The following is a 19,658-nucleotide window of genomic DNA, read 5'->3' as shown; positions in this document are numbered from 1 at the left end:
CTCACTGGTATTATACTGTTATTGCAAGTTACACTGGTTTTGTCTGCAGCATGTTCCTGATCGTTTGGTGATTTATATTCGCGCAATGTTTCGGATAACCACGCCTACTAATTACCCGTATTTCAAAGTGATATCGTAGCGCTATTAAATTTAGTTACGCGCGTGGTGCGTACGGAGAATCGCTCGTAACAAAGAAGTACTTTTGAAATCTAAAAAGCAAAGTATTCGATTTCTTTAGTCCTTCTTCTTTATCAATAATTTTTTTTTAATTATTCAATTTGTATTTTACAATTTGTGCAGCTGGACATTTGGTAAATTTTTCTAAATTAATTACTAAATAACGTGCGGATGGCTACCCCCAGGATGACTATTTTATTTCTTTAGCGAAGTCAGTGAGGTGTTTCTCGATAATTTGCAATTCGTGATTCGGTTAAAGATATTTCGCGTTTCTCTTTGATTAAAGTTTTTAATCGCAGAAAATCACAAGCTGTTCGATCTGTTCGCTTTTCAAATAATTTTCGACCGCGCGATTCGATTAAAAATATTTTGTATTCATCGATATTCAAATAATCGCGATTAGAGTTAACGAGCGTAGAGGAGCGTTTGATAGGGTCCGTAACCGGAAGAGGGCCTGTACCAGGCGAGAAATGAAATTCACCGAAAGTAAATCGAATTTGCCCGCAGTCCGGGACCAAAGGGTCTAACGAACCAAAAAATCACGTTGCTACGAAGAAGAAGACGAAGAAGAGGGGCTGCAGTGGCTAAGAAGACCTCACGATGGCTTGCCACGTGGACGTTTAAATGGAAATCCTAATTTGAATGGCTAACAAAAGGAGAGCTTTCGCGCCCCCACCGCTACATCTACGATTTCCACTTTTAACCCCTTCGAATTTACATTCCTCTGCTTGTTGTCCGTGGAATTTTAATATTCACGAAGACTCTGTCAATTGCTGGAAGAATTACATGCAATTTGGAATTTTATTTTATTTTATTTCTAATTTGTATTTTCGTTTCGTAGCAGAAGGAGAGACAGAAGGTTCTATGCGTGAAGAAATTTGGAAATTTGAAATTATCAAAATTTGAATACCTTTTAACACCATAAATTAATGTCACGTTGATCCTGAATTATAAGTACGACATTTATGAAAAAGGATAAATCGGTAGAAATAAAAAACATCGCTTTACGCTAAAAAATATTCACTCCCGTATGAAGCGCGAATAGTATCTAAAGTAAAACGAAATGTTTCGTAAAAATGGCTTGATCTATGGGAAGAAAACGGATAGTCAGCATTTTCGTCATCTTCCACGTGCCCCTCGTCGAGCGTGGAAAACGTTTTTTTCGCAGTTTCACCCTGTCACATAATATATTCTCGCTCGTTCCAGTTGATCGGTTCGTTATCTCGCAGACAACGATCGACGTCAGCTCGATCCTAATTTGTAAATCCGTAATTTGCACCGAAATCGCCTCTATTCCGCCAGGAACACCTGCTGCCATCCCCGAAAATTTCCTCTGTCCCTCTGTGCCCTACGAAGTGGGGATTGAAAACGAAGGGATGAAACGAGGGAAAAAATTGTCCCTCTCTAAAGCATCGAAAGAGGAACAAGCAGATTTTTCGACCAGCCAGACGTCGAAATTTCTGTGATTTCGAGGTTGAAGACAAATTGGTCGAATTTGTCGCCGTTTGCACCGTACGCCATCGATCAGTATCGTCGCTTGGTGCGAGTTCGAAGAGAAAATTGAAAACGTGATTCGATCCCAGCAATCGTCGTCAACAAACGGATGCTGCGACTTGAATCGGTAAATTTAAATCGCTGGAATTCTCAAAATGGCCTCGACATTATGGCAAATATATGAAATGCTTTTTAATTTGGTTTAATTCAATGGCGTTTTTTAGTCGTGTTCCGCACGGTTGCCTTTGCAACGGTAAATGTAATATGCGAACAGCTGCAACGATGAGTGCCAATTAAATCGCTCGTTAATCGCTGTGTCTATATTAACTGGCGCGTTTGCGGAGTTCAGTGCGTTTTACCTGCAAATTCGCGAGTATTTCAGATTAAAAATTTTACGCTACGGTTGGTCCGCTTTGAAGAGATAGAACGAGGGGGATATTAAAATAAACCAGGCAGTAACATATGAAAATTTTCGACCAGAATTTTAATGTGTAGTTCTGTTAGACCGGTTCTTCTGGTTAATCGTATTAGTTTATCGACGAATAGTCAATTAATTGAATTAATAAAAGCTTGATATTAATTTAATATCGTACCAATGGTATTTTAATTATCCGTTGAAACTTTTTCTATCGGTGATTTTTTAACGTCCACGAATTCTTAAAATTCAGATTTTGTACGCTGTGTAGCAGCTGGGAGCAAACATAACTAAAAGCCTTTTGTCTTGCAAGTGTGGGTACGATTTATGACACACGGGCCAGCGAAGCTATTTTTGAGGAAGCTGTCTTCTATCCGCTGCTTCAATTAGTTTCGCGCCTACGTATGTATCTTTTCATTCGAGTTTTATTATCAGCGTTCAATAGCGTTAGCGGCAGTCATAAATTCCGAGTTTCGAAAGGACCCACTTGTCGAAGGTCTGGTGAGCAGAGACAGACCACGTCAAGTGGCTCGGGCCCGGAAGAAGCCCCGCTGCGTCACCAATTGTACACAAACAGCATCCACCTCTGAGTCGCACCCCGATCTACGACAAAGACCACGACAAAAGTAACAAATAGATATCTAATCGTCTAAGCCAGCGTAGAAATCAGCTAATCAGATTGGAAGAGAAATTATCCTTGAACTTAGAGCGTACGAACTGCGGAGGCGACACACAGTTAAAGCTCTCGTCTCGTACGAGACGAAAGTCTATGATCCGCTAGAGAATAAAAGACGCCTCTACCGAACTATTGCATAGTTGGTAACACCTTTTCATTCGTTCGGCCGTGAACCTAACATAATAGAAGCCGAATTTCCAGTAATCTCTATCTCTTCGAGCAACTGGAAATCCCACTCCGCAGCGGAATTACTCGCGCAATTGCACTCGAAAACTCGACTGGATCTCTCGAAACTCGGCCACGATTCTCCTTCCATCGAAGACAAAGCCTCCTCCTCTTCTTCGACCATTTATCGACTCATTCAACTCGGGGCTAATTATCGCGGATCGTTCCGGCCAATTAGCGACTCGTTTAACACGCACTCGCGTCGATTGCTTGCAGAAGTGGGCATCTCCCCGCGAGATTTCACTGGAGAAACGCTGTAAACGCAGGGACACGCGATTTTCGTTCTCGGCGATGAAGAGAAGTTCGAAAAAGCGGCTTGGACGAGGGCTGCTTTCGTATTGTTCGCGGCTATTGTGCCAACTTTTGGGTTCGCTACGCCGAGAAAGGGGGCCTTTTCGAGCGTTTCCGAGGGAAACTCGACGGCCATTCGTTCGAGACGTGATCGCCAGTCCTGGCTCGTTGGCGCATGATCGCGACCGTTGATGCGTTCACGCGACGCAGTATGCAAACGAATACTAATTCGCGAATGCCGGATAACGGGAGCCAGGAACGTGTCCGACGGGTCCTATCGCCAAATGTTTCGTCCAGTTTATTTTTACATTCGCTTTTAGATGCCGCTGTCTGTGTTTGGAAGTCGAAGACGTGGTCGACGAGGAGATGGTTTGGTGCAGGGAATAATTAATCAGAGAAGAAGATTTTAACGTTTGTTTCGCTGTTCGTACCGCGTCAGCGATAGACTTAACGTTAATTGCGACAGGGAATATATATTTATTACCGATCGATTTTTCAATGTACATTGAACGTATATACTGTATTTCTAGTGGGAGAATTTCTTTAACGTTTTTGAAGCGCTCAGTATGAATAGCTTCAGAATTTATTATCCCCTTGAAGAATAACTTCGTAAAAAGGAGAGAGAGTAATACGGTTTAATCTTCCAATTTTTATACGAAGTTTCCACACTTAAAAATTCTAATTCCACTGTCACCGAAAATCGATAAAATTGTCTGATCGTAAAGAAACGAACAGTTTTTTTAATGCGAAAGCTCAACGAAATTTTGACTACGGTAGTTACGATAGTTTCACGAAAGCGTAACCGTTGATTGATTTTCCCCGTTGAAAAGAGCCAAGGGGCCGTCGACTAATACGAGATTAGACAAATTGTTTGGAGTCGTCGCCGGATTAAACAAACTTTCCGGAGAATCTCCTGTTGGCTTGGAACAATGAACGGCGAGAGGTAAGAAAAAGGGAACGTCTCGGATAAGAAACTTGAACCGAGTATCCGAATGGAATATTAAGTTAAATGGGAAAGTCGGTGGTCTGCGAGACCGCGTTACAGTCATTCCGCATCGTCTCGCGCATTTAAAGGATCCCTTCGTCTTCTTCTCCGACTTCACCATATTCACCAGAAGCCCTACGACTATTAATTTCCCTGGAATATCGAACCGTAGAGCGAGAAATTTGGTAGAAATTTGTGTATTAGGCAACTTTTGATTCGTATGAATTTGTTTCTGTTAATGATAGAAGCTTCGTAATCGAAGTGTCGAAACAACAAATGATAGAAATTTTAGAAATGAAAATTTGCAGTATAATCGTATGGTAGTTCTCAGTCCCTGAAATTAACTATCTCTCGTTTTCATTTGTTTGGAATTTAAATTTTGTTATGCTAATTAATTTATGGTAATGAATCGTCAGACAACTGTAAGTTCGTTCTCCATAATTCACAGTCAACTGTCAAATTGACATTTGGTTATTTCTAGCAATTCTCAAATTATTATCGATCAATTTTCGACTATTCTCAATCGCTAAATACAATATTAAGAGCTAATATTTACGAAGATGTTAATATTTACTCATAGCAGGTTTGTTACGGCTCCATTATAACGTTCGTAGGTCATTTCGTCAATCTGGTTTCCCCTTGAATTTCGCAGAAACTCGAACGAATTAACAATCAGCTTGTTCTCGTTTCCTGCTTTTTCATCTCTTTCAATTTCCCAACCAAAGATTCTATCATTGCCTTCTCGGGTCTTGGAAAGGTTAATAAGCGTGTCGCGATTCACCCCGTGTTGAATAATCGAGGGCTCGTGAACCATAAATCGTATTACGACTCACTTTCTTTTTTATTTTTATTTTTTTTATTTTTATTTTTATTTTTTTTTTTTTTTTTAGTGGAAATTTACGATACGACGGATCTCTTACGCCCATTTTTCCAATCGTAAAAATTGAAATCAGGTGTTATGGATGGATATCTTGTTTTACGCGAAAATAAATTTTAGAAACCACCCCCCGATACAGATTGATATGAATTATTTATTTCATTCATTTATAACCCTTTTTCAATCAAAATTTACGTCTCCAATGGGTTTCTAATTTTAAATATTTTCATTTTTGTTTCGATCGTTTCGTTGCTCGGTCCTTAACAGACTACGAAAAGTCGAAATAAGACGAAACTCTTCAAGTGAAACTTTCTGATGACTCGAATAAACGAATGACGCTAGAGATATAACTTCTTCAACCTTGGAATTTTTAGTACTCCTGTGACGAGGCTTATCTTATGTACATTTGTCAATAATGTTGCGTTTATACCTTTTAGTTTAAGGCCACGAAAGAGTTGTTTAACTAAAGTTAACTACGTAAATTGTTTGAACAAATCATAGCAAGGATAACCTCTTTGTCTTGAAATTTTTCGGGAAATCGTTAAGGAGGAGAGCAATGGATTCCGCGAATAATAATTCGTCGAATAATAGGGAGGGCTAATTTACGACCAATGAATCACTAGCTGGCGATGATTTATGGTTAAAATATCGGCTGTCAGGCGCGTCCTTATCGTACAGAGAAAGCTTTGTAATTCGATTAATTGGATTCAATAAACGATAAGCGTTCTTCCGGTACGTTTGATATTATTTCGAATTATTCGCGTTTTATGAACCGTAAAGTGCTGAGAATTTTTTCTCGTGATTCGCCACGAATCGATACATTCGCACAATCAATCCACTTTGAAGTAAATAATTGCGATAATTATTTTACCATAGGGGCAGTCTCTGTTTAACGATCAATTATCTCCTTAATTTTATTGCTGGGGTTCGGCCGAGAGTGACTCGAAGCTTTGTACAAGCATTACGTGCCATCTGTACTAATAATTCACTTCCATAAAATTTATAACAGGATTTTAGATCCATTCGTCCATGAAATACCTTCGAAAAATTACTACGAAAATTCTCAAATTTCCGTTTTGTCATACTATGCATTTCATACATTAATTCCGATTAATGGATAAATTATATTCTGCTATATACTTATAAATTATCTCCAAAATATTCGTAGAAGAACATTTATATCTCCATTATTTCTACGTGCAAAAGAAAAAAAAAACATTCAGAAATTCTCAAATTTTATTACCGGCATCTTCTTCTCGCCGCTAAAACGACAAACCCCTTGGTTCTCCAAAATGGCACGCCTCGTGTACATCCCTGCAACCACTCTTTTGGCCCAGTTCCAGAGCTCGTCTTCTCCTCGTCCCTTCTCCCGATTTGCAAATTATCGTCCACTTCTATTTTTGTCTAATGTTAGCAGACGAGTGGCCGAGTGCACTGTACTCCTCGGCGCATTGTCGAGTCGCGTGTCGTTCCTCGATCGCCTCGAACATCCTCGTCCATCGCATCGTGTTGCTTTCGACTCGCTTCTTTCATGGAGTCGCGCGTTCCCAGGCGGAAAGAGTCTAAATTTTCTCGCGTTGATGAGTCGGCGTGTTTCCTACTACAGAGAGTCGAAGTTGGATTTCAGAGGCTCGTCATGCTGCTCCTTTGCGACCTGGTGCTTGGCATTTTTCACTACAAGAGGAACAGGTGATTTAACCCACGTATGCAGTTCGATTGCTTTGGAATTTTGCATGAATAGTTATCGTGCTTTGCCCATTTTCTTTTTTCCACGAGGAAGTGTGGGTTTATATGAAATTTTCAGGGGAGAGGAAGAATATTACGGTACAATTTTCTAATTTTTCTACAAAATTACGAAGAATGATTATTTTTATTAAGGATGTACCTTGGTATTTCAATTTTTGTACAAAAAAACGTGTAAGTTTTTTCTTTCTCCCTTTTCTTTTTCTTTTTTCCCCTTCGATTATCCCTGATACTAAAACTATCGGAGAAGTCGAAGTAAATATAATTCCTCACTTACGTGTAATTTTAATTACGAACCAAACAGACAAAGAATTAATTCTTAAAAAAATCAGAGAAACCTGACGAAGCGTTACAAATATTATTCTTGAAATATTGCCGTAAGATTTGCTCTTTACAATTTCCCAAACGAATTTATATAACCATCTTAATTTATTCCTTAGTACTAGAATATTAATCGTGTGCGTGAGTAACGAAATTGAGAAACTGGCAAAAAGTGGAATTAATCAGTTTGGCTTCCGAAAGCTTCAATTATCTCCCCGAGATTAGATCTAGGCAGATTTGCATATTTCACACTTTGTTCGGCGTTTCCTTTTTCCCACATAATCCAGCCAACTATGTAAAGCGTAGAACGAAGGCGTGTCGTTCTGCTCGAGCAGAATTCGCGTGGTCGTCGCGGCATTAAGCCGATCAAGGCTGCCGGAACGACGATGAGGAGCGCGGTGTACGCGTCGTCATTAAAATCGCTCGACTGGTCCCGTTACTTAACTCGTTTAACGGTGCATTAAGCATCCTTAAAGCGCACAATTTATAATTATTTGCGCGGGAAAGCGGCCGAGAAATCGATTCACAAAATGACACCGGATACCGAGCTCGAATTTCATCCTCCAAGTTTAGATGAATCCGCTGCCAACGCTATGAGGAAATCCGTGGGAGATCGCTTCCGCGAATCAGATACTTCGATGAATCGCGAAATCGAAGTAGAGTTACAAGCGTTATAAATATTTCATATTCATCTGAAAGAAATTTTTGAAGTTTCGACATTTTTTTATGGCTTCGTAGATTTTTGGAAGATCGTACGAGATTTCTGATTTCGACTGAATATGCGAACGAGAATGTATAGAGGAAAGGATGATCCACGGTTGCGCTCGATCTCGATCGTGCCACGTAATCGTGGACACTGTCGCCGGCAGGTGTGAAAGTTATTTTCACCCGGTGTTTTAGAGATCGATCGACAAAACCGACTTTCTCGTCTGACGAATCTTGTCTTGTAAATAGCTTTTATCATTACCATCGATAATACCCACCACTTATGTATCTAATCAAAATCTGATCTTTAACTCGTCAGCGCACCGTGTTCTTAAAACTTCCTTAATTACAGCGATTATTTTTAATCAAATACTTTAAGAATGTTTCTTGTACGCATCTATCAGCGCGGTTAATACTCGCTTTGACAGATCGTTATTAATAAACGTCTCGAGAAATTCGGTTTCGTTACACACCTGTAATTTTATTCAGAATTTTTTTAACGAACTTTGCCATATCCTTGTTGCTCTTTCTCTCTTTTTTGGAAGTTTAACGCAGTACTTTGTTAGAGACTCGCCGATTCTTCTTCGTACAATTTCTTTAAATATTATTTCAAGCAATTATCTCTCTAACCAAATTCTAAGATTAAAATCGCAATGGCATCTAGAAATTCTCGTAAGGGTAGTTCGAAAAAATGCACAAACTGAACTTCGACGATATGTATACACGATCAGAGACTTGGCAAACATCGCATATAAATCCTATAATTTACACAAACGACACAAATATACGCGGCTAGCGTATAAATAGGCAAATGAAGATTCAAAAGCTGTAGCTACGATATAAAAAATCCTCACACTGCACCTCTCCTCAGACTATCAAGAGTCGAAACTTGCATAAAGTAAAATTTATACAAACTACCGATATATTCGTAATCTGATTCGCCGCGCGATTCCTATATTCTTGCTAGGAAATTCCGTGGCAACGAGAAACCGGTGCCGTCTCGTCTCTTACGTACTAACGCACTTTCTCACAGTAGAATAATCAATACCAACGTGATGGAAATTATCCCGCGAATAAAACGAATACTAATCATACCTTAGAAATCTACATCTTTATCAGCGGATGATAAATTCCGCAACGATTCGTTATTATGCATTAAGCGTCGTCTTCTATAATATGCATAGACACGTTGTTGAAAATGACAAGGTGAGTTCGCGCTCGACATCCATATGCAGATGCGCTAGTTACAATAAATATTAACTAGAAGATAATTCTAGATACAATCGATAGATTTAATCGATAGGTTTGAGATGTTCTTTTGTTTTTATCCCTAGTCCATGTAAGAAAGTGGAATAAAGGTTTTTCGGCGCGATAGATTTATCCAAAAAATAAAATAATAGCTGTTGTGATACCTCTGAATACAGAAATAACAACACACGTAATATTAGGTTGTCCGAAAAGTTTCTTTCGTTTCGTAAGGTGATAATGGATGAACAACAATTTCTGTTTTATATTATTTTATCGAATCAGCTGTGATGTGTATAATTCAATAAACTAATATAAAACAAAAAACATCGTGCGTCTATTATTTCCTTATAAAACGAAAGGTACATTTCGTTCGACCTAATAATATGCACGTGGAGATGCGCCCGTAACGCTCTTTCAACGGTCAAGGCTTAAGATAAATATTAAAATACATAAAATGGAATTTACAGAAACTATGGCTGTGCCCATAAACTTATTCGCTATACGATCGCTACGGCTCTGCCAGAAAATTCCGTGACACCGGGGAAAACCATACCCGCCCCTATATTTCGCACTAATGCACTTTCTCGGACCGCCGCAGGCCCATTCTCCGGCGCGCGTTTCCCGCTCAATTTCCAGCATTTACAAAGCGCCCGGCGGCGGGAAAATCGATGTCGCGGCTCACAATGCAAGAGGGTTGGTCGGCTGGCGTGCACGAGAGCTCTTCCTTCCTTCTCCTTCCGCCTCTTCTCCTACTCTGTCCCTTCTTTTTTTTTTTTTTTTTTTTACTTCCTACGCTCTCGTTCCTGACTCGAGCAGCGTGAAGTGCGTGTCTTTGTCACCGGTGACAATAGCCTGGCGAGGGAGTTGCAGCACTGTCGCTGCAACCCCCATAGACGCCATGGCGCACAGTCCAACCTGATATCGCGCTGAATAACGGAGGCTGATAGGCTGGACGCGATCGATTAGGTTCGATAGTGGTTCGCGTGTAGCAGTCGATAATGGGGAACGTTGACGAGGAACTGTTGCTGGACTTGCGAGTCTTCGATTGTGGTATCGGGGGTGTGGAGAATGGAATATCGTCTGTGGGGACGACTGGAAGCTATGGTGATTGAACAGTGTTTCGGGCGTTTGAGGTATTAACGCGCTCACCGCGGATCAAATTTTCATCTTCTGCAGTGACGTGCGAGGGTGCGGATGAAAAAGCGGTATATGCGATAACATCTTTAATTTAAGAAATTTCTATGAGAATCCTAGTAGAGAAATCTGTACAAGTGTGAGAATTTCGTTTACTGATCTCTTTCCTGAACAAAACAATCAGATAGAAAATAAGCAATAGAAAATTAATTTTACCTTCTAATCTGCAAGAAAAAAATATAGTATCCTGCTACGTGTCTTTCAATTATTTTTGCTCCTTTCAATCAGAACGTTATAATTTCTCGTTACCTTCCTGATTGAATATTAGTGTCTTGAATTGTTTCACGCAAACTATGGAAAATTAATATTTTTATCTTTCTTATTTGGAAGCTTCCACACTGGAAGGACAAAAACCCTCTTTCCTCGGTTTCTCCTTCCGCATGGCGACTTTTCGCTCTGGAGGCGACCTTAATATAGAAAAAAGTGTCGTCCCTCGAATTTACGACACCTTCTGCACGACCCCCGAGGGGGACAGCGGGGATTACGGGCTGAAAATATGAAGGGAACGCGGTCGAAAACGTTATCGCGAGGAAGACACCGCGAAATCGTTATCTTTCATTTTTCACCTCATAACGTCGGGACAATGACGACCGGCTCGAAGCATTGTCGTCGAGAAGGCAGCCTGCTGATGTTCCCTTTGCGAGAAAAAAATAAAAAAGAAAGGACAAAGAGGAAAGGAAGAAAAGAAGAGGACACAAAAGGCGAGGGTAGACACCCCGAGAAAGATCTCTAACCCCTTTCCAAAAGGGAGACTACGATTTCCAGGTCTGATTAAAATCTCTCTCTCTCTCTCTCACACACACACACACACTCTTCACGAGATGAACATTTGAACGCGTATAAGCTGGATGTTTCTTCTGGTTTCGTTTGTTCTGTTCTCCTTTGACGCGACTGGTTTTTTGGTTTTCACGGCAGGGTATGTTCTGAGGATATTGAAGACGCGAAAGATTATGTTTCGCGTGATTATGTCTCCCTCTGTATTTTCCTACGTTTCTCTTTCTTTTGTTTTTCATTTTCTTCGAGACACGGGTGTTGTTTTATGACTTTGATGTTGGTGTATGGCCAAGCTGTATGAAACGTAACGAGGAATCGCTAATTAGCAAAGTAGTTTCCGAATCGCGAATGTTCTGGTAAATGAATTACCCAGTAAGCGTAACTCTTAGTGGATTTTTCGTTGCTCTTCTTTCTTTTCGCGAAATTTATAAAGAATGGAAATTGTGTTTCGTTATTGCGGAAGTTGCAAGGATAGATAATAATATAAATAGAATTACCACGATCGACTTCACTGATCGACAAGATTATGGCGCGTTAAACGTACCTCGCTACAGTCTCCCTATACTCGTATTTAACTCATCGGTACCATAGCCATTAAATCGGCCTAGAAATAATCGAAAGAAAATGAAATTATTTTCAAAAATGTCACGCATTTTCTTATATCCCAAACGCACGCACAACCATTATGAAAGAAAACCAGGCATCGCCCTTCAAAAATCAACCCTTCAAACGTAACTTCCGCACCTGTTCCAACCGCAACGTGTGCCGATTTCCCTTGCACTCGTTCGTTTTCGCGAGAGGATCGCGCTCACAAGCATGAGCACCTTAATGCGCACTGAATTATTTACAAGGCGAAGCCGCGAGCGGGCGTCGCCGCGCGTTTCCGCCGTCGCGTCTCTCTCATCAGAATCCTCCTGGGAACCATTGCGCCGCGTCTGTACTCGTGTTACCACGTAACGGATTATCCAGCTCCGGGCATGATGTACAATCTCCATAAATCGACGCGTAAGCGCCACCTTTTTTACCCTGTCCACCCCGCGGAAACGTCCGCCGCGTGGAAAATATTCGTCGCAGGCAAACTCGTGCAAGATTCATACGACCTTGGGACGACACTTGTCACGCTCGATAATCTGCTCGAGATCTCGTGTGTCTTTTTGCATGAACTACTCGTGCGAAAGGACGTCGAGGATGACGGAATTGATCGGGCTAAAAGAAAGATTGCAGTTAGATAGATCGCGTTTGCATCGATTCTTCTTTTGCCTTATCAATGACATTAAATCTTTTTATTCTAAATCTGGCTCCTCTTGCGTATCTGAATTTAATATTAATCAAATTTTACGAGTCAATCGATCTTGGTTTATCGTATTGTTCGTTACATATAGCGCAATGAAAGTCAGATCAAAATAAGATTATTAGAAGACTGCTGAGAGTTTAGGATCGACTAAATTAATCGTTAAATTAGGCAAAGTTTATGTAGTGATAAGCGAAGAACGAGATTAAAATTAAAATAAAAAATGTAATGAAGCAGTCGTATAGAATTTGTAAGGCGCTGATCTTGGTTTATCGTGTATTGTTCGTTACATATAGCGCAATGAGAGTCAGATCAAAATAACATTATTAGAAGACTGCTGAGAGTTTAGGATCGACTAAATTAATCGTTAAATTAGGCAAAGTTTATGTAGTGATGAGCGAAGAACGAGATTAAAATTAAAATAAAAAATGTAATGAAGCAGTCGTATAGAATTTGTAAGGCGCTGATCTTGGTTTATCGTGTGTTGTTCGTTGCATATAGCGCAATGAGAGTCAGATCAAAATAAGATTGTTAGAAGACTGCTGAGAGTTTAGGATCGACTAAATTAATCGTTAAATTAGGCAAAGTTTATGTAGTGATAAGCGAAGAACGAGATTAAAATTAAAATAAAAAATGTAATGAAGCAGTCGTATAGAATTTGTAAGGCGCTGATCTTGGTTTATCATGTGTTGTTCGTTACATATAGCGCAATGAGAGTCAGATCAAAATAAGATTATTAGAAGACTGCTGAGAGTTTAAGATCGACTAAATTAATCGTTAAAGTAATTAGGCAAAGTTTATATGGTGATAAGTGAAGAACGAGATTAGAATAAAAAATGTAATGGAAGCAATCGTATAGAATTTGTAAGGCGTCGTAAATAAAAATAAAATTGGAAGTCCCTCGTAGCCCAAAGGCAAGAGATAATAAAATACACGCGTATGTACAGGCCACGAATTACAAATTTGATAATAAAACAAATACGATTTTTAAAATACATTTTACGAGTGAAGAGTCACTCGATTATCCTATTTTACTTAAAATTGTGAAACTGTAAAAGAGAAGTCTACAATGATTTGTGATTTGTCAAACCTATCGATATTATTGATTGGTAAATTATTACGCATCACAGCACCATTGACTATCATTTCCAGCGACATACGAACAAAAGGGTATTTATCTTTCACCGATCCATCATAATTATCCTGATTAAACATCGTAAGAAATCCAAGCAACGAACATCTGTTACGTAACAAACACACTCGTGAGAATTTCAAACACTTCACTTCTATCAGACATCCGATAGTTGTTGAAAACGGAAATGAAAAACGAGAAAAAGAGGCAGCCTTACGGCGATTCTACCAGACGATCGATTAAAAGAGCATCTAAGAGACGAGTCGTATTTCCTCCGAACGATAAAAGACGATAAATATCGTGGCCAATCGTGTCTCTTCGTGGTCGCTTCGCTTGGCTTCCATTTGCACCGCTCGTAAAATTAATTGTCCGTCCTCTTCGATCTCCTTTCGCCCGGAGGAAGAGCCGAGCTTTCATTACGGGACCGTTTAAACCGGTGAAAGAACGGCCGATTCTCCGCGATCAGATAGAGGCTAATAGGGACTCGAATTCAGAGATCGTTCCTTCACTTTGCTTCTCATTTTTCTCAATGGGTACGAACTCGAAAGCTACCAACATAGCGGTGCATACTTTCGTCTTTGAGATGAAGTGGTTCCTTTTAAATGAAATTTCTGATGAGAAATTTGCAAATGGTTAGATAAGTAGTTTATCTTCAGTTTACTTTTGTAGCGTCGATGTGTCAGAGAGTAGCTGAAGAGTCGATGTAGCAGAGAGTAGCTATTGAGATATGTATAATTTTATGTGCTAGACTAGGTTAGATGCGTAGTAGTAATACTTGTATGTGAATATCAGTGTGTAGAAGTATGTGTGTGCGCGGCGTCTCAAAAACAAATGAATGTAAACTGTTCAGTCGGGTAACAGTCCGGTATGGAAGTAAGTGCTGAGACGCGTGCAAGTGTGTATCGATGAATATCTTTGAAATCGTTTATCAAATAAATGTATAACTATTCTAATGTTAATTCCAAGTGTGAATTTAGTGTTCCTATACCATTATTTCGGCTATTAGGATCCAAAATTCTCAACAGGATCTTTGCTTTTTCTCTGCTAGTTCGATGCACTTTGTCGAGTTTCAAAACCCGAGGAAATTTAATCAAAGTAAAATAGACAAACGCGAAGATTGGAGAAAATCCAAATAATCGTTCGATGGAAACGAGCTGATCGCGATCTTTGACGAAGTTTAGGTAATTGATAGTTGGAAATAGGCCAATCGAATATGGCCGTTTCGTGTTTAATTGAATTCGTCAGAGTCGCGTATCGAGCAGTACTTTGATTCGAATCTTCTAATCCGTGGTAGTCTGAAAGAGCTCACTCATATTAACTCATTAAGCGCTAATGAACCTGAAACGATACCCCTCTGTCGGTCGATTCTGCGTTGCAAGGCGAAGAACAACGATGCTTTTGCAGTCGCACGCTTGAAAAACACGGAACCGGCAAAACCGTCGACAGATGCGCGTCTTATCGAGTTTTCGAGTGAAAATGCTATTGAATGGGAGCGAGTCATCGCGGTGAAAATAGCTCGCAGTAATTCTGTTTCTTTCCTCGTTTGTTACCGTCACGGTTTTCTTCCATTTCTTGTCGAAATGTCCAAGCTTTCGGAGAAAGTCTCCTAAGACGATTATAGTTGTAATCTGTAGACTCTCGTTTTTTTTTACATTTCCCTAGCACACATGTGCAGTCATCTTCTTTTCTCTAACTTTCCTTCGGCCCGTTTAACGAAAGTAAATAACAAATTTTCTTCGCTGTAAGAAATTAATCAAAATTTCCCTGCCGCGAATATGTTCAACGTTCAACGGCTCTCTCCAACTTTTCAGCCCCGAAATGCACACAGACACACACACACAGTTGTATCCATTGCCAATTAACTTCGACCACACTATCGAGGACAGCGTGTGGATCCGCCAATAAGAGGTCGTGCGCGATTAATCTCGGTTCGTTCGTGGATCGAGAGGGCCGTGATTACGCGGCCCCCGATATTACAACGCTCGATTCACCCTCCATAAATTCAACGGTACCATCTATGCGGCGCCATTGCCATCGAGAATGCTTTTTCCCCTTCGAAACGTTGCGAAAGACAGGAGAAGAGAGTTTTTCATCGCTGGAGCGCGACCCTCGAACGGCATCAAACCACTTGTCGTGGAATTCCCGTATAAACAATGGGAAAAACGTGTACCCTGCACCAGCTGAAAATCGTGCAAATAGGAAAAATGCAGGAAAAGCCCGCAGTGCAACGCGCAGGAAGTTGCAAGAGGAGTGAAACAGGCGAGTCGGGGGTAATCTCGATCGAGACGGGCGAAGAAACGTCGCTGTAAGCGTGACGGGGGCTTTCGAGGGGTGAACGAACTAAACTGACTGGTGAACAGTGCGTTGAACGGTGAGACACGTTCGAATTTGTTTTTTGATTAATGGCGCCTTGGACAGGAGGCGAGGGTACGAGGGTGCGAAGTGGGCAAGTGTAGTAGAAGGTTGTTTCGATGTGAATTTTCGACTAGCCATAGTTTTGTAGTTTCGAAGCGCTTCCACATCGCTTTCCCCGGGTTACCTGCGAAAGTTGGCAACTATATTTTTGTTAAATCTCAATTCTGTCGCACTTTCGAACGAATTTTGTTAATAAAATTTCACAAGTCAGAAGTTAGTATTATGTGTTGGTAGATGGTTTTATTACAAATTATTAATATCGCATCAGCAAATTTTCTCAAAATAAAGAAATCATAGTAAAAAGTTTGATGAGACAAACGAGGTTATATCTGTACCGAAGTCTGTCCCGAGCTATACTCCGAAAGAGTTAAAAAAGTTGTAAGATTTTCGTCATGGACCTATAGAAAACATCGTTTAAGAAAAAGAAGAAACAAAAGGATACATACTGAAATCGAATTCTTCCAACACTTTCACGCTCTATCCATAAATCTTCAGGCAAGAAACCATTACAAAGTCGTCATAAAAATATCCAACATCTAGAACACGCGAAGCTTTATTGTTCCCATCTGTGCCTTTCCTCCTAAGAACTTCTAAACAAGGTTTTTTCCATTCCGGAAAAACGTAACCGAGTACTTGGTATAAAGGAAGAAAAAATAGATTCAAAAGGAGGAAGAAGAAGATCAGCAATGGTGGCACGGTTGTGTGCACAAGCTTCTAATTGCTTTCTCGGGACGATTAACGAACAAAGAAGGCACAGTAGGACGGCTATTTGTGGAAACCGGCCAACTGGCTGAGCAGTTACGCTCGACCTTCACTGGCCGACAGCAAAACTCGGGGAACGGCTGCCGGTTTCTCGCGAAGGTTTCTTGCGCCTTCCATCTCGTCCGCCTCGTCCTCTTCCGTGGATTTTTCTACCGGATCCTGTTCCGCCTATATACGGCCGTCGAGAAGGAAACAATCGAGTGGAAAGACTTTCCGTTTCTTCGACTCGAACAGGAGACTGAATGTTGCACGTGGAATCTTGCGCAGCATTGCTAGAATTTTTAGCTCAATCTAGGCAGAGGATCGATTAGAATTTTGCTAGAATTTCTGGGGAAGCAACTTTCAGTAGAAGGACAGTGAAGTGGGAGTTGAAATATTTTTATGAAAATCGAAGGCGCAGGATCGTCGTCGAACGACAAAGTCGTGTCAAATTTCTAAAACTTTGATACCGAGGTTTCTTAAATGAAGAGATCGCGGATTGACGAACGAAGAAATACGATGTTGAGAAATAGTATAGATGATGGAGATAATATAGACGTACGTATGTGTAAATGTGATATCTATAGGATAGGATTATGGGGAATCGATCGAACGAAGAGAGTAGCTTCATTAAATTCTTGAGAATTAGGAATCTGGAGTAAAGATTGAAGAGTAACCTAAAGAGAAAATTCAAGTGGGCTGAAATTCGATTTCAGAGCTTGTCGACTTTTGTTCCAAATATTTCGAAATTTTCTGCAACTCCGAACTCGATATCGAAATAAATTAAAAAGGGAGGAATAAAATAAATTTTGCACGGAAACCGTTTCCTCGAAGAGAATGTATCGCGGAATTATAATGAACCTTACATTGCAATTCTGCGATTTAATTGCTTGAGAGAGAGAGAGAGAGAGAGAGAGAGAGAGAGAGAGGGGAGAGAGAGATGGGGGGATTCGTTAACGAGTAGTTTTGAGGCTTTCGTTGGTGTATGAGACGAGCGGCAATGAATGAAAGGATAAACGAAGCGTAATTGTGCAAGAGCGAAGATGAATTAAACGCGCGAAAATACGGTGGTGGTACGAAACACGCCGTAAATTGTGCGTCGTTAGCATACAATGAAGGGACACGATACGCAAACGTGTTTTTAATATGAGAAACGAGTACAGGGAATTTCTGGGAAGTTGACTCTTCCGTAATTTCTTTTCCCTTTCCTAAAGAAAAATTTGAGAATGTCGTAATACCCGGTTCGCGGCAATAATATCTCTGTGGTTAGGATTTATAGGAGAAAAGTAGGTTAACAGAGATATTACGATTGCAATAGTAAAAATTATTTCTGTTGCAAGAACTCGAAGTGGAAGAACTACCTTGCTATGTGGAAATCTCTGTGGAGTTTAGTGCTGTCCCCTTACATAAAATCTCTAACACATATTATTGCTGTATATTTGCTATACACATACGTCGAATCGGTATTTTAAACTTTGCATATTTTAGATATTTTTGTATATTACGTGGATTTTCGTGTGTTTAATAAATTCTCACCAATGCGTGAATATCCATGTTCCAGCGATAATTTCGCATAGAAAAGTATTAATAATTGTTAAGAATTGTGGATCTTAATCGCCGAAATAAAAGTGAAGGAACACTAAGATTACACTTAGAATTCTTATTAAAATAATTTTAGATTTATTTAATGAACGATGTACAAGATTCTCATCGATATACATTTGCACGCGTCTCAGCACTCTTTTTGTCTCACCATCTTCCATACCACACTGCCAACGAAAGTTACATTCATCTGTTTTTGTGTAACACTACCACGCGGCCAATCTAGTCCAGCACACAAAAGTGATAACGTGATAGCATGATAGCAAGATCGATAGCACACAAAATCAATAATAATATTATTTAACGATGAATATCGTTGCTTTAACCAAATCAGTCCGAAGCGATGATAATCATTGTGCAAAAGATGAACAATTTCTCGATCCTTCACAATGGAATTAAATTCTGCAATTCGTAAAAAAAGTATAAAACCTACCTTCGAGATACCTGTGGCAATTAAGCATGCCGGCTTCATAAAATACAGGGAAAGAAGAGAAAAAAAAGTGCATTGAGAGAAACGCAGGGTCGATCTCGAGGCAATAACGCAGCTGCGTTATCAATCTCACGGGCGAGAGCGCCGGAAAAGCGGCGATCCACGGTTATTTAATAGACGGCCGGCTACGAGAGAAAGGGACGATGGGACAATCGAGCGGGCCACGGCCAAATCTGTTCGTTTTCATCCCCGTTCCTCCGTTAATGCGCCTATCTGGACGTTGCAAACTGCCGTTTGTTGCCGTTGGCAACCGTTTCACGCGGTGCAACGTACTACACGTGAGAGGATAAAACTGGAGGACTTCCGGTCGAACGATCGGCGAACGGTTTACGGGTGTGAATTTTTTGGAACCTACAGCACTGCGTTCTTAACTATATGGTGTCAGTTTGTGAAATAGATTAATCACAGAGGGAAATATAATTATAATTTTGGATCCTGTTGTACGACGAAATTACGCAAAGAATAGAAAAGATTAAAGCGAGAAGGAATAATTTCTTGTAGGCAGGCGAAATTTTATTTATAGGGAGCTGAACACTTGCATGTATAAATATCTGTTACAAGTATTCCAACAGAGTCGCAGCAATTAAATGAAAAATACGGTACAAGAAAGATTTTCTAAAATGGAAGAAATAAAAGAGGCAAAAAGCAACTGCGAAGAGAGCGAAAATGAAGAAAAGTATCAAGAACCACCACCGTTAACCGCCCGATCTTCCACTACGTCTGCCATCACGTACGTGCCTTAATAGCAAGAAATTGAAACCGACTCGCGTAAGAAGCTTACGATAAATTACGCACATTACGTACGGCTCGTCCCTCGCGGTTGGAATTTCAACGAGCCTGAACCAACTCACCTCTCGATCGC

General features: G+C 40.3%; 2 protein-coding genes across 10 annotated transcripts in view; one reads left to right on the top strand and one right to left on the bottom strand.

Moving 5' to 3' along the window:
- Nucleotides 1-11,949, bottom strand: part of Obp5 (odorant binding protein 5) — a 77,062-nt gene extending 65,113 nt beyond the window's left edge. The window contains exons 1-2 of the mRNA XM_076621661.1: nucleotides 11,870-11,949; nucleotides 11,670-11,729 (exon numbers count right to left, since the gene is read on the bottom strand). The gene's annotated coding sequence lies outside the window, so the exon portion shown is untranslated. The remainder of the gene's footprint in view (nucleotides 1-11,669; nucleotides 11,730-11,869) is intronic.
- spri (Src homology 2 domain-containing protein sprint) overlaps nucleotides 1-19,658 on the top strand; it is a 211,550-nt gene that overhangs the window by 102,020 nt on the left and 89,872 nt on the right. The window contains exon 1 of one of the 9 annotated variants that reach the window (XM_076621647.1): nucleotides 6,762-6,829. The exons of the other annotated variants lie outside the window; for them this stretch is intronic. Coding sequence (XP_076477762.1) covers nucleotides 6,777-6,829 — 53 coding nt within the window. The 5' untranslated portion in view covers nucleotides 6,762-6,776. Of the gene's footprint in view, nucleotides 1-6,761; nucleotides 6,830-19,658 lie in introns of those variants that run through there. 9 annotated transcript variants of the gene reach the window in all.

This window comes from Bombus vancouverensis, chromosome 9, assembly GCF_051014615.1.
Source record: "Bombus vancouverensis nearcticus chromosome 9, iyBomVanc1_principal, whole genome shotgun sequence".
NCBI classification, from domain to species: domain Eukaryota; kingdom Metazoa; phylum Arthropoda; class Insecta; order Hymenoptera; family Apidae; genus Bombus; species Bombus vancouverensis.
This window is presented reverse-complemented; position numbering and strand designations above follow the sequence as displayed.